At 36.2% G+C, this 16,035-nt stretch overlaps 1 protein-coding gene across 6 annotated transcripts in view; it reads left to right on the forward strand.

Annotated features, from left to right (window-relative positions):
- Positions 1 to 16,035, forward strand: part of RYR2 (ryanodine receptor 2) — a 767,906-nt gene that overhangs the window by 356,356 nt on the left and 395,515 nt on the right. For all 6 annotated transcript variants that reach the window (XM_030335594.1, XM_030335595.1, XM_030335590.1 and 3 more), the window contains exons 11-12: positions 4,284 to 4,358; positions 10,476 to 10,632. In XM_030335594.1, the coding sequence (XP_030191454.1) occupies positions 4,284 to 4,358; positions 10,476 to 10,632 (232 nt within the window). The remainder of the gene's footprint in view (positions 1 to 4,283; positions 4,359 to 10,475; positions 10,633 to 16,035) is intronic.

Below are 16,035 nucleotides of genomic sequence, written 5' to 3' on the forward strand. Positions count from 1 at the left end.
GCTTCATAGAACAGGTGGATTTCTCCAAGTGGACCAATTTTTAAATAAGTTTACATGTCCTTAGTGTCATTTATGATGGACTGAGATCCTTACTACATTTAGGATTTTGATATTGTAAAGTTGCTTTTCAGTCTGAAATAGCCAATGCCTACTTGATATGACAACCAGTGACATTCAGCACTTGGCATGTATTTATATGGCAGACTCTGTATAAAAGCAAAGATTTCCCCAGTTGTCATTGAAGAACTGCAGGTCATTGGATTTTCTACACTTGCTGATGAATCATTTAAAAAAAAATAGAAATAATGAAAGGCAAGAAGCCCCTTCAGGAGACAAATATCCAGAAAGGAGGTTCCAACTTTCCTTTAGACTTTATATTTGTGTTTTAAATGTTAATTTCCCCCCAAATTAAAATATCATTAGATTTCTACTTATACAAATAATAAAAGATCATTGTTAAATTCAGTTAATAAAGGAAAAGTGATGAGAGTAAAACATTTGAAGGATAATTCTTCCTATACCTTGTTATATATAATATATACAATTGTACGTAAACATTACTTAATACTGTTTTTATCTTCGAGTACATTTTAGTTTCAAGCTTAGTTCCTACATAACTTTTATTATGTGATTAACATTACTGTTTCGGTGTTCATTATTCAAGAACTTTCTCCACGTTCATATAGATAATACCTCTGCATAGATACGTATATACATACATACATGCCATAGATTTATTATGATTTATTGTTGTACAGAAAATTTATATCATTTGCATTCTTGCATTTTACTTATCTTAGTAATACATCATAGAATCCCTTCTTTATTTTCTGTCAGTTTATTTTGTTCACTATTTAATTTCTTCAGACAACTCTTAAGGTGTTTTTTTTTTTTTTTTTTTTTGGTCATTACTTCTTTAATAATCAAGGGATTTCAGGCCTAAATTTTTCAAAGTTTACCTGTGAATCATAGATTTGTTCTGAAGTACTCTTGTCCTCATTACATCCTAGATAAGGTCTAATTTCTATTTCCTCTCTGACCCATGAATTATTTATAAGAGTTACTGAGTTTTCCAAGTTGTTAGATTTTAAAAATCTTTTTAGTATTTATTTCCAATTTTCGTTGGTTATAATTAGAAAATAGGATGAGTACATGGCTTTACTTTAAAAAAAATCTGATAAAGGTTTTTTATATGGCCAAGTACAAGATCTTTATTAAAGGTCATGATTGAGTTAAAAATCTGTGTATCTATATACATATATATACACATTACATCTATATTTTATTATTTGTTATTTTTAAGTATATATCCAGAGATGCTGATTTAATTTGAGAATTGTCTATGCGTTGGAGTTTGTAAAGCTTTTCAGATTATTCTAGTATACAACCGAGGCCAAGAATCACTGCCCTAATAAAATAATGGTTCTAGCCCAGTGATTCTCAGAATGTGGACCAGTTACATCAATGTCACCTGGGAACTTATTAGAAATACAAATTCTTCTCCTTACCATAGATCTACTAAATCGGGAACTTGGGGGTAGCAACAGATTGGGTCCAGCTATCTGTATTTTAAAAAGCCTGCAATATAATTCTAATACTACAGATTGAGAGCCACTAATCTAAACCAGTAGCTTGACAGTGGGGATGGTTTTGTCCCCCAGAAGACATTTTGGTAATATCTTTGGAACATTTTTGGTTGTTACAACTGGGGAGGGGGAGTAGAAGAGACAAGTACTATTGGCATTTGGTTGGTAGGGTCCAGGAATCAGTGAACATCCTAAGTGCACTGGACAGCCACCCACAGCAAAGAATTAGCTGGCCCAAAATGTCAATAGTGCTGCTGTGTAGAAACTGATCTGGACCATGATTTCCGTACTTTAGCTTCTGATTACCACCAGTTGGAGAACTTTTAAAAATCCTGACTCCAGGGGCGCCTGGGTGGTGCAGTCAGTTAAGCGTCCGACTTCAGCCAGGTCACAATCTCGCGGTCCGTGAGTTCGAGCCCCGCATCAGGCTCTGGGCTGATGGCTCAGAGCCTGGAGCCTGTTTCCGATTCTGTGTCTCCCTCTCTCTTTGCCCCTCCCCCGTTCATGCTCTGTCTCTCTCTGTCCCAAAAAAAATAAATAAACGTTGAAAAAAAAAATTAAAAAAAAAAATCCTGACTCCAGGGGCGCCTGGGTGACTCAGTCAATCATCTGACTCTTGATCTTGATTCACATCATGATCTCACAGTCTGTGAGTTTGAGCCCCATATCAGGCTCCGCACTTACAGTGCGGAGCCTGCTTGGAATTCCTGTCTCTCCTTCTCTCTCCCCCTCCCCAGCTACTGCTCTCTCTCTCTCTCTCTCTCTCTCTCTCTCTCTCTGTGAAAATAAAAATAAACTTAAAAAAAAAAAAATCCGGACTCCAGATTTGGTTTAATTGGTCATTGGTGAAGGCATAGCATCACGTTTTAAAAAGCTATCCACATAATTGTATCTGCAGCCATGATTGAAAATCACTGCTATGGCACTGTTTGTAGGTATACCTAAAACTCTTATAATAGATGGATCAAGGTGATTCTAAACCTACTGATCAATTTTAATATTAAAAAGGTAGACCAAGTAGTCATTATTACCACCTGATGTGATGTATTAGGAAGTATAAAACACTAGACCTAGAAATCCAACTACCATTTTAGAAGTACATGTCAACACTATGAGCATGTCATCAGAAAAATCCAGAATGTAGAAACTCCAAGACAAATGGTACAGATTTTTGTCAAGAGATAATGCCAACAAGGAAAAAAGAAGGAGGGAAAACTGTTAGTAATAGAAATTTAAGATATTTAACCAATTTGTGCATCTTGTTTGTATCTTGATTTGAAAGAGCAACAGAAAAACAAAACATTTTTGAGAAAATGGAAAATATGAACAGAATGGATATTTCATAAAAGCAGATTTTACATAGGAGTGTGTGTGTGTGTGTGTGTGTGTCTGTATATCTACATATCTATATCTACATATGTATGTATGTATTTTTGGGGGGGAGTTGTATGTGAATGGGTTACTAGAGGTTATAGGTAAAACAAGACTGGCCCTGTGTTGATTGTTGTTGACACTGTGTGCTGAGTACATTGAGATTTATCATAATACTCTCTCTACTTTTGTGTCTATTTGAAAATTTCCACAATAAAAACAATGAGAAAGAATATCTCAGTAAGTGAGAAGAAAAGTAGGTGAGAGTGGTGTTAGAAAAACTGTCAAGATAGTAGGTATTTCTCCAGTGTAAAAAACCATCAATAGTCCATTGGATTTTGGACCACGGATGTCATGTGGTGGCCTTAGCAAATGTGTTTCAATGGAGAGGTGGATCAGGAAGCAAGTGGAGGCACAGAGATCTGACAGGAGGTGATCCATGAGACAGATATGGGGGCAAGCAGGAGAGGAGAATAGGGTCAATGGTCTTATTATGTTTGAGACAGGACAGGGTTATGTGTGTTTGAATGATTGCAAACATTCAGTAGACAGAGAGAGTGAGTCTCAAGGAAGAAACAAGGAGCACGTATAAGCATTGGTTTCCTTAAAACCATCTCAACAGGTTGGCACAGAGCTCAAGTTGGATAACATATGTAAATTACCTAGCATTACTTCTGTCATAATTATCGTTATGAGAGCTTTGGAATTTGGGTGTGTGTGATGTGCATTCAAAGATAATTCTCCCCTTGTGTGTGAGACTTTTTTGGTTGATGTTTATATTTTCGGTGATACTTTTCTCTCTTTAGTAATTTTGCAGATTGTTATAATAAAACATTAAAATTAATGTGTTCTTATATTTCTTGACAGTGTTTGATGTATCTAGAACAGAATATAAACTGCAAATAATTATATGCATGTGTTGAAATAATAAGATATTAAACTACACATAAACTCATAGCTGAGTACTTTTATGGACCTAAGTTAAATAAGTAAGGTGAATGTATTCACTGGAGGAGAGGGAGAGAGAGAGAGAGTGAGAGAGGAGGAGAGGTGGGCTGGGGAGAGGGAGGGGGAATAAATGGGAGTAGAGGGAGAAAATGATGTGAGAATATGTTTAAGTTAAATGTTTATTCAGGGCAAACTTAAATTGATCACTTACTTTTACTTTTGTTATTTTTATTTCCAGCTGTATTGTCTCGTGCCAGAAAGTATGACCTTATCCAAAGGCTTTCCCTTGGCCTTTTTTCTTGTAATTGCCTTGAGAAAATAGAGTCCAAGAATGACACTTGTTGAAACTGGGCTTTTTTTTTTTCTTTTTTTAACCAGAACTGTTCACTATGAAGGCGGTGCTGTATCTGTCCATGCACGTTCCCTGTGGAGACTAGAGACACTAAGAGTTGCGTAAGTAGAAGCCGTAAATACAGCCGAGTGCTCCAAGTGTACAAAATCCTGTGGACCTGTGCTTTTATGGAAAATACTCATGCTAACTACAGTAAACAAGCAAATGAAACACTGAGGAAGTGGTGGAGAGGTTCTACTCTTTCCCTTCTGCCTACCTTTCTTTGGCTTTCTTTGGCCTAAATTCACCAGGCAGTACACAATAATTCTATATAGTCTGCTCTTGTCTTTAGCCTTATTTGTTTTGGTGACATCATGTCATCTCGGTCTGTGAATCTCCTGGCAGAAGGTGCTCCTAGGAGAGGGTGACATAAGGTTTGGAAACAGGACAGATGGTTTGCGAGCCTGTTACACATTTCAGGTCTGATGGACTCTGGATTTAACCTTCTAAAGGCACATATAAAACAGGAAACTTGAACTTGAACGAGAGTACAGGAGTCTTACTGTCAGTCACTGCCTTTATTTACAGACATCTTGATAGCTGAGTGAGAAATTTGGACTGTAATACAAAGTCACTGTGTATTTGTTTTTTATAGAAACAAATATACACATATATATATATATATATACACACACACACATATATATATAGGTATGTATTCTAGACCTATATATATATATAGGTATATCTTCTTTTTTTCCCTTTCTGGTGACTTCAAAAAGTTGTTCAGAGATTGACTTTTAGTTCCTTTATATAAATTCAATATTGATGATAAAGGTGTCATTTTGAACTATTTTAAATAGAATATTAGATCTTTTTTTTTTTAATGATTGGAACGTTCAGTCCTTTGCCTAAAAAGTGCTAAGTTTTCATGTATTTTTTCCCTATTTTATTATACTTTTGGAAGTTATTGATTTAAGATTATAGCTTCCATGGAGGGGTATAGGGAACTGTCTTGGTATAGAGTAACTACCTTTGAAGACCTAATATTTTGAGATTAATGCTTATCTAATGATGATTAAGATAGTTTAGTAGTCTTGAAGTGCCTGGGTGGCTCAGGTGGTTATGCCTCTGACTCTTGGTTTCAGCTCAGGTCATGATCTCACGGCTCATGAGTTCGAGCCCTGCATCAGGCTTCATGCTGGCAGTACAGAGACTGCTTGGGATTCTCTCTCTTTTCCTCTCTCTCTGCCCCTTCATGTATGCTCTCACTCTCTCTTAAACTTAATAAATAAACTTTAATAATAATAACAAAAGATAGTTTGGTGATCTTTAGTTGTTTTTTCTTATATATCCTATACATTAATTTTGAAAAAATTTGAAAATGTATCCTTGAACATTGTAAGTTTTGACATAGACAGTTTCTACTGTCAGTTTAAATAGATGTGTAGAATATAACTTATAGTGTGTTATAAGTACGGACGTCTTAAAACAAAATGGGCATACCATTTTTTTAAAGTATCTTATTGATTACAAATACTGATGTGATTTAATACCCATCTTTGTTTATTGAAAACACTTGAACATAGTCTTTATTAACAGTAAAAATTATTTAAAAAATTATTAAATCATTATTTTTGTTACTCTGTCATGACTGTTTTTTTTATCCCAGTTATATATTTTTTTATGATTGAAAGACTTTTTTTTTAACTCATGCTATCATACGCCTATGCAAGAAAAATATGTATGTAAATTAAATTGATTTTTTATATTTCTTTTCTTTAAATGTTTATTTATTTTGAGAGAGAGAGAGTATGCAAGCAGGGGAGGGCAGAGAGAGAGAGAGAGAGAGAGAGAATCCCAAGCAGGCTCCTGATGTGGGGCTCAAACCCACGAACCATGAGATCATGACCTGAGCCGAAACCAAGAGTCAGATGCTTAACCCACTGAGCCACCCAGGTGTCCCTTATTTTTTACATTTCTTACGATAGTAAGTCTATAACTTCAAAAAGTTCTTCTATATTAACCTCATTAATTATTAATTAACTGAGGATATGTTTCTTCTAAATAAATACCTACTTGATGAAATCCACCTGAATATTAAAGCTTTTGGTAAACATTGAAATTCAATGTAAAATTTTATTCTAAATGCATCTCTTAATGAGATGGAAAAAGGAGTGTCATCCTCATAAAACAAAGGGAGAGAGACTGAGCTTTCATGTGCTTTATAGATTTTTCAGAGAATTTAGGGAAAGAGATTTTAAATATGTGTATGTATTTCCTTTCCTTTGTGTTTTGTAAAAATGCAGCTTAATTAGAGAAGTGAAATAGTCGATAGAAAAGAAGCTTAGAGAGGTGGCATTGCCATTGGAAAACAGATTCCAGATGGGTTTTTAAATTCATAGATATCCGTACCCTTCGTGATTGTGTGCTTAAAGAAATGGAATTTTTTTTTTTTTTTTTGAGCAAACGAGGCCCTAAATCTGTCTCATTTTATAGATTAAACAAAACAGAAAACAAAAGGAAGGATGTGAATTCCTGAAAACCAGACAGGGCTTCCTTTTTATATTGTCAACCTTGTAATTGATGAACTGTAATTACATAAATCCAGATCGTTCTGGACATCTGGTCTGGATTCTGTGTCTTTACTGTTGCCGAATGTTTGAAGTTTGAAATGGGAAGCGTGGGCTTTGTTTTGACTTTGAATTCGGATGACTGATAATATAGAAAGAGCCTGGTCTTGTGGTCAGCCAGAGGTGAAAGGGGGCGCTTCCGAGCCTCAGGTATGAGGCTCTGCAGATTGTTTGAGAGTCCAAATGGCAGCAAGGGGAGCCTGACGCCAGAAGGCAGAGCGAGTAGCTTTTCAACCACTTAAAAGATGGAAGAGAGATGTTTCTTTTGTACCGTGTGACCCTCGATTTATACCATGTCATCTTCTTGTCGACGGTAGGAAAGCAGGTTCACTTGTAATGAATGTAATTATGTTAAAGTGTTTCTTCAGGTTCTGTTGAATTTTTGAACTACTTTGACTTCACTGTTAATGTGACTGCATTTAGTTTCCGTGTCTTATTGCGTACCTTGGCCATGCAAATACTCATTTTTTCTTTATACTTAGGAAATGAGAGTCAATGATTCTCCTTATGCGTATAATGGAATTTTGCACCCAAAAGTCAATATTTATGTTACAGTATTTGGGGTGTTCTTTTTTTTCCTAGAAGAAGGTCTCCAACTATGTATTTGTTGTAATTTATACAGCCTAGTACTTAGATATTTTGTATCACATACTCAGTAATGTTGTCATAAGTTTTTCAGTATCATGTACATTTTAATAAGGTAAGTTTCAGTTTTGGGAGTTAAATAAGATGGAACACACTTTGCTGTATTTTACCCCAACGTGAAGTTGTAGGAACATTGTAAGTATGATATGTGCTGGTTTCTGTAGTGGGAATGATCACTACAATGAAAAATATGCCTTATGTGTCCTTCACATTTGGCTTTCTTGTCTATCACAAAAACCCCACAAAAATCAAAGATGGATGTGTCGTGAGGAATGACCAAATACTCCCCGTTCCTTTGAAGTCATTTCAGGTAAATGTAGATAAGACATAGGGAACAGGTTTCTGCTATGTTACCATAGGAAATTGCTTTAATGTTACTATTCCTATTTTCAGTTTTTACTAAATATTGTCTTGCCCCCTTGATTCTCCTAGGCTTTTCCTCTTTTCTTCTGGGCCATGGGCATTGCAGGCCAGCTAATTTGAGTGGCTTGAAGCTAGAGAAAATGTGCTTAGACTTTACAGAGTTTTGCCAGTGATTGTCCCAATTCATTCCATCCCTGACATAATCCTCTTGGTGACTTGAAAGGAGTGCTTGTAAATATGTGCCCTAGTCAGTAGATTCGCACATAATATCCAGAATACCTTCTAGAAGTTCTGTTGCAGAGTATTACTTTGTCAAAATTTGGGACTATTTTGAAAATGAATTTTTTATGGTAATTAAGATGAGTCATTGCTTAGAAAAGCATTCAGATGCTTCTTCAAATAATGGAAATGAATATTAAAAATAATTGTGTTTTCCAAAGCATCTGCCAAGGATATACTTAATTTTATAAGAAGGGAATGAACAGAGCTGGTCTATTTACCAGACTAGAAATGATTTAATATTCTGTTGTTGGTAACCGAACTTTAATTGCATTTAAAAAAAATGTTTATTTTTGAGAGTCAGAACATGAGAGGGGGAGGGGCAGAGAGAGAGAGAGGGAGACACAGAATCTGAAGCAGGCTCCAGGGTCCGAGCTCTCAGCACAGAGCCCAACGCAGGGCTTAAACTCACAGCTGTGAGATGGTGACCTGAGCGGAAGTTGGACACTTAACCGACTGAGCCACCCAGGCGTCCCTAATTTCATTTTTAACAATACTGTGTTATTAGTAGGATTTATTGGTACGTGGTTATTAATTTAGTTGGTGGATTGTCCAAATTCTCTTTATAAACAAATCCGTGTAATAATGACCTTATCACAATATCTTTCTACTGTTAGTTTTCCCTGCCAATATTTGAAGCCAAAAATCTAGGTTAGAAAAACAGCATAAAATTGACTTAGAGTTTACTAAGATTGGCAAATTTGAAAAAAGTATTCTCAATTTGTAGAATAGGAAAAAACCTTATAATTTTTGGTGACCTTTGTAATGACCCTATATTAAAGTAAGCTTATTGATTAATTCAATCATATAGAAATCCTTCATTTCTATAATTTTTCTCTTTTTGATTTAATACATAGTGATAAAAAGCTTCCAGTGTAATTGTCTTTATAAATCATTATCTCTGTTTCTTTTGTTTTGTTTTCTTTTTTCCATTGACATGGGAAGCTTCATGACATACATTTTATGTATATGTGTATGTATTTTAATGTTTTTATTTATTTTATTTTTGAAAGAGAGGGAGAGTACTAGCAGGGTAGGGGCAGAGAGAGAGGGAGAAACAGAATCCGAAGCAGGTTCTGGGCTCTGAGCTGTCAGCACAGAACCCAACATGGGGCTCAAACTCATGAACCGCAAGATCATGATCCGAGCCGAAGTCGGACGTTCAACCAACTGAGCCACCCAGGCACCCCACAAACATTCTTTTTAGAGTTACATTTTTTCTCTTTATAAAGTACATGACGGTATCCCCTTTATGTTTTTTGCCTTGAGTTCTAATTTGTTTAATAGCAACTTTACCATCACTATCTCCTTTTGAATTTATATGCATGGTAATTGCTGTCATTCATTTACTTTTAGTTCTTTAAAACATTATTTGATTGTCAGCATACTTCTTGTCAATGATAAGAGACTGTCTTTCTTTGCACATCACCATATTAACTGAACGTCTTGCATATCAGAGCCTTGTTTCCCTACCTTACTTTCGTGAGTCCAAGGTTCAGATACACACGACTCAGCTGACACAGCACTGTGCAAAACAAGGATGGTCTGCATCTTGAGTTTTCTTTTCGACCCTGTCTGAAAGTTATTTCTAAAAGCAGGTTTTAATGATCATAATTTTGCTTTTTGCCTTTTTTCTGCAACCTTAGTTTGCATGTTCCGATTATTGTGTTTTGCTTTTTTCTCTCTTGACCTTTTTAGAATTCTTTTCTCGGTTTGTCCTTTTTGCTGATGAGTTTTTAATGATATAACTGTTTCACATTATTAAAATTCAATGTCTAGGAATAGGTTTCTTTTTTCAAGTATGTACTTTGTATATATGAGCTCCAATTAATCAGACTTAAGCGTTGACTAAATTACCACTGTTTTTCAAGTCTGTGCGAATCCAACAAAAGTTTTATTTTTCCAACAAAAGTTTTTGAGCTAGCGAATCTAAAGTATTATTTAAACTTAAAATTTCTATCATAATTTCTGTATCTGTGACTCACGATTAGATGTTAACTTGGAACATAAGTCCTTAGTCATCTTTGCATAGAGTAGTAGGTAGTGTGGTTGGTGTCCTATTTACTTAAAGGTGAAGTCCTAGAGTTAAATTTCACTCCTATTTACTTTTAGGTATGTAACATTGACTGTTAGTTAATCATTCTGGATAACCATTTTGTTATTTGTGTAATGAAATTAATACCACCAACATCCTAAGAGTTTTGAGAACATTAGGCAATATATTCAAAGCAAATTTCAATGTCCGACACATACATTTTAATTGCTTTTTCTCCTGTGATTGTGGATGCTGTTGGATCAAGTCTTAACTGTGTTTGTCAGGTGGAGTGGAAGCCACATAAGATGGGGCCAGCCCTTCCGACTACGCCATGTCACAACAGGAAAGTACTTGAGTCTCATGGAAGACAAAAACCTTCTACTCATGGACAAAGAAAAGGCTGATGTAAAGTCAACAGCATTTACCTTCCGATCTTCCAAGGTAAGACAGAAAATATAATTTCGGGTTACGTGTCAGTATATTCCCATCACATTTCTTTCAGTGTTAGAAATGCAAAAAAAGAAATGATGTAAGAACATTTTACATGTCTTTCTAAATTTCCAGTTCCTCTTCTGTCCATTCCTTTCAGTAAAACTCTGCTCACGTGTCTCACCTGGTTTATAGTTCTTTGGTTGTTTACATAAAACGCATTCTTCGGGCTTGTTTGTTTTCTTAGACTTAGGCACAGTTAGCACAAACCTCGTGCTGTTGTCATATAACAATATGATGGTAAAACACATCAAAACTTTTTCCTCAAAGACACATTTATTTACACATCTGCTCTTCTATGCGGATCTTTCTTCTTATGTCTTTTGAATCATTTGTAGGAACAAGACGTCCTAGAAAACTCTTTAGATCTCTAATGAGAATCCCTTTGAACCAGATGATGAGTAAAATAGAAAAAAAAATACATGTGCATCAAAGTCAAGGTGGAATGCTGGTGCTCCAGCACAGCTGGGCCCCTCAGTACCTCATGGCTGGTCCCCAACTGATCAGCCCCACAATGCAGTGGATTCCTAGTCATGGTTCAGCAAAAGAACAAATGTCCTGAACGGTGAGGAGTCTCAGGAATGGGTGAAAAATCACATGTTCAATTGACCAATGCCGAGCACCTATTGTGTTCATTTTTATCATATATTTCTGTCCTTCAGTGAATGAAGGATGAAACTTGAGCATAATGGTAGGAATGGGGCTGATTACTGGTTAGTTTTGTTGCAGAGATGTAGAACCTGATGCCCCTGTTGTAGCTGGGAGAGACGGCAGTGTAGATAGCTATTCCGTGTGGTGAAAAATAGACAAAACTGCTAAACCTGAATGGACAGTCTCAGACAGGACCCGCGTCTGTGTATTTGTTGTATGGGCCCCACAAAGGGCTCTGAAAACTGTGTCTTGTGGACCTCTGGTGGACAGTTGCTCCTTGTCTCCGTAGTTGGGAAGCACAGTTGATCTCATTGTGAATGAGCTTGGTGTTGAGGGGCTTCTTCCTCAAGCCTAACTCAGCAGAAGAGGGGGAGGGTGCTGGTTTATCCACTGATCACACCACAGTCAGAAAAAGACAAAAAATCAGCTCACTAAAGAGGGATCAGTTATCTGATGGTAGAAGCTCTTTTAAGTAAAAAAAGACGGTACCTATTACAATGACATACAGCTTTATTGTAGAAAATGAGAAAAACTAAAGTGAACACATGACATGCTAGCAAAATCTAATTTAGCAAAATAAAATCCCAGAGAAGTAGAAGAACCTGAGCAGTCATATCGCAGTGAAAGACACTGGAAAAGTTTTCCACACTGTAGCATTTGCAAAGCAAAAATCGAACAAAAATTAGAGGCAAAAGAGAAAAAGTGAAAAAGAGGCGCGCTGATTGCCTCCCATAACACATAAGGGCAAAGAATATTTTTTTTAATTGAAAAATCAGGTAATGGAAGTATAAGATATTTAACAGGGAAAAGGCAAACACTAAAGTATAATGAAATTTACTAAAATAAGGTGGTGGAAAAGAGGGAATTTGGTGGAAAAAAAAAAAGAGGAAAATACTACCATTCTTAGTGTGCACAGAACAGTCCAGTAGAAAGAGGACAAGGCAGGGGCGCTTGGATGGCTCAGTTGGTTAGGCATCCAGCTTCAGATCAAGTCATGATTTCACGGTTCATGAGTTGGAGCCCCACACAGGCTCTCTGCTGACAGCAGAGAGCTTGCTCTGGATCCTCTGTCCCCTTGTCTTTCTCTGCCTCTCCCCAGCATCGCACACACACTCTCTCTCTCTGAAAAATGAATAGACATTTAAAAAAATTAAAAAAAGAAAGAGGACAAGGCAGAAAGAATAGGCTGTGCATAGCCACAGAAACCCACAGTCAACAAAGGCCATAGGCCATGTAGCAAACAATTAGAAAACAAATGAACGTAAAAATAGAAAATCTAAAATGTTGACAGGTGGAGACTCAGTGTATTTGCCTTATCATTACATAAAAATGGGCTAAAATTACGATTTAAAACAATTTCATATTGGATCATGAAGTATAAATAATGCTGACATAATGAGACACTTCTAGAACAATTTTATCTGGAAAGTTTGTAAATTACAAGATGGTTAATTGAATACCAAGAAAATACAAACCAGAACAAAGCAGGATGTCTGATTTAATATCAGATGAGGAGAAATTCAGGCAATGAAAGCGTTGAGTGAAAAAAAGAAGGATACTTCCTAGTATCAAAGAGCAGAATTCACTGAGGATGTAAACAGTTACCAAATCTTTATACCAAATAAAATGACATAGTATTAATATTCAGTAAGCAAAACCTATAGGAGATACAAGAGGAAATAAAGAGAAAAACCACTGGTAGGATACATGAAGTCTGTAATTTAATTGTTTTTAGTGGGGGGATTGTTTTACTGAAATAAAATAAAACCTGTGCAGGTAAGTTTCATCATTCTTTGTTATGGCAAAAGCTTGGAAAAGACTCAGATATTCAATAAATATAGTTGATAGGTAAGTGGTATTAGCTATTAGAATATACAGATCTGGAAAAATATCCATCATAATATTGTTGAGTTAAAATAAAAAGCAAATCGTAATGTAACTTAAAAAAATTATTTATTTATTTTTTTTTACTTAAAGAAATCCTTGGGGTGCCTGAGTGGCTCACTTGTTTAGGCATCTGACTTTGGCTCAGGTCATGATCTCGCGGTTCATGAGTTCGAGCCCCGTGTTGGGCTCTGTGCTGACAGCTCAGAGCCTAGATTCTGCTTTGGATTCTGTGGCTCTCTCCCTGCCCCTACCCTGCTCACACTTTGTCTTCTCACTCCTTCAAAAATAAATAAACATTAAAAAAATGAAAAAGTAATTAAAATCTATGATGAAAATTGTTGTGCATTTACATGATAAAGAAGCATTGAATTTACAACCAACTAAAACAGAATAAAAAGTCTTTAATTATAGATGAAATTATTTTTAAAATAAAGTATTTTTTATATTGTCAAGATTTTAGAGAAAATAGTGTAAATTGATTCTCTCATCCCTGTGTTCATTTCTACATTTGAACATGGCCCCTGGTCTTTGAAATAAAGACACTTAAAGGTGTATATATGATGGAATACTAACCTCAAATAAGGCTGCCATTGAGGTTAATGATTATGGATCAAATGGCAGAAATAGAAAGAACAAAACATTTTCGGGATGTAGCTTTTATTATGTCATTTTTACTTGGAATTTTTTATTCTTAGTTCAAAAAATTTTTAAGATGTTTTAAAACATGCACACTTCTGCAATGAAAATAAGTATAATAGCTAATAACTTATTATATGCCAAGTAGTGTACTAAGCACCTTAAGTGAATTATCTTGTTTAATCCTAGATCAAGCCTATGAAGCTTAGATACTCTTTTCATTTTAATTTTTCATTTTAATGTTTTAATTAATGTCTTATTTAGAGAGAGAGAGAGCAAGAGCAGGGGAGAGGGGGTAGGGGGAGAGGGGCAGGGGGAAAGATAGAGAGCATCTCTCTTGGGGGAGTTGATCCCACGACCCTGAGATCACGACCTGAGCTGAAATCAAGAACCCGATGCTCAATCAACTGAGCCACCCAGGAACCCCATTATTTTTAATCTTCATTATGCAGATAGGAAACAGTGGCTTGGGTGAGTTGTGTGACAGCTCCAGATTTTGGATGCAAATACTAAAACTAAAACCCTCTTTAATAAGAAAATTAAAGATATAATAATAATAATAATAATAATAATAATATAATAATGGCAGGTAGAAAATATATGTTGCTCACTTGGAATAGTCTGACTATTAGGGTTGTTTAGGGATTGATTATCTAAAATATAAAAACAAAGTGGAGAATTTTTTTTCTTATCAAAATAGTTATGCAAAGTTATGGAGATGGATTTTGTATCTAATCAGGATTAAATTCAAAATAAACTTTTTCAGTTACCTTTTTCAACAATGTTTGATAGCATAATAGAAAATAATGCCAACTATAATTTTACAGAAAATAGAGAAATTCAGTAATAGTTTTTATGCTGATTCTTTCTAGTGGCAATCTGCACAAGAATGAGCTCACTGAAACCTTTTGTGGTTAAGATAAGGTGTAGCAGTCAAAGTTCAACCAGAGAAGCGGAGCCAGCGTGAGACATGTGTATATTAAGGGATTTTTATCATGTGGATTTGCTTTATGAGATTGTGAGGGCTGGCCAAGTAAGCCTAGAGTCCGTAACGCAAGTGGCTGGAAAGAAAGATCATGATTGGGATGGAACGCCATGGGCCCTAGCTGCTTAGGGAAAGCCTAAGCCTTCTTTAAAGGGTTCACCTGATTCACTGTCACTCACCCATAGTATTTGTTCACAGTCAATTCAATACAGACTTTAATTACATCTGCAAGATCATCTCACCTTTGCCATAGAACATAATCTACGTTTATTTATTTTTCGGACAGAGAGAGACAGAGCATGAACGGGGGAGGGGCAGAGAGAGAGGGAGACACAGAATCGGAAACAGGCTCCAGGCTCCGAGCCATCAGCCCGGAGCCTGACGCGGGGCTCGAACTCCCGGACCGCGAGATCGTGACCTGGCTGAAGTCGGACGCTTAACCGACTGCGCCACCCAGGCGCCCCCATAGAACATAATCTAATCACAAGTGCTATCCCATCATACACACTGGCCCAGCCCACCCTCAAGGGGTGGGGTTTATCCAAGATATTAGAGGACTTCTAAGGCACTGTGACCTTGTTTGCCGCGAGGGAAACCCCTCAAAGATCCTTCCAGCACAAGAAATGTTTTAAGGCCTTTCTCTCTACAAACACACCCACCAGTGTATCTTCGTGAGATTTCTAAACAAACACCAGGGACAAAGAAAGCTATGTATTTTTTATACACCTGCCTTGGATGGACCGAGCTTGGCCTGGCATATCGGTTCCAGTAATTTCTCTGACCCCGTTACATTTTTAGATTCACATTTTTCAGTGACCAACCCTTTTATGTTTAAGTATGGCACCATATAAAAGCAAAAGGGTATATATATATTTTGACGTTGAGCTTTTAGTTTTCCTAACTTTAACGATTATTTGTTTAACGGAGAACTGGCTGTTACAAAAACAAACACACCGTCCTCTGAGGATAAAGGCCTTTTTTTATTTTCCTTCCTATCAGCCACTTGGTAGAATAATTTGGATGGAGTTAAGGATGGTGTGATTGGAAGAATCTCACTGAACTACCTGGTTCATATAATGAGAACATAATCCTGCATGACTAGCTTAAATTTCTTAATGGGCCTCATTTGGTATATGTAATGCCTGTATATCACTTCATATGGACAGTTGATCACAAATAGTTTTGGCTTTACTAGT

The sequence above is a fragment of the Lynx canadensis genome, chromosome D2, assembly GCF_007474595.2.
Source record: "Lynx canadensis isolate LIC74 chromosome D2, mLynCan4.pri.v2, whole genome shotgun sequence".
NCBI lineage: Eukaryota > Metazoa > Chordata > Mammalia > Carnivora > Felidae > Lynx > Lynx canadensis.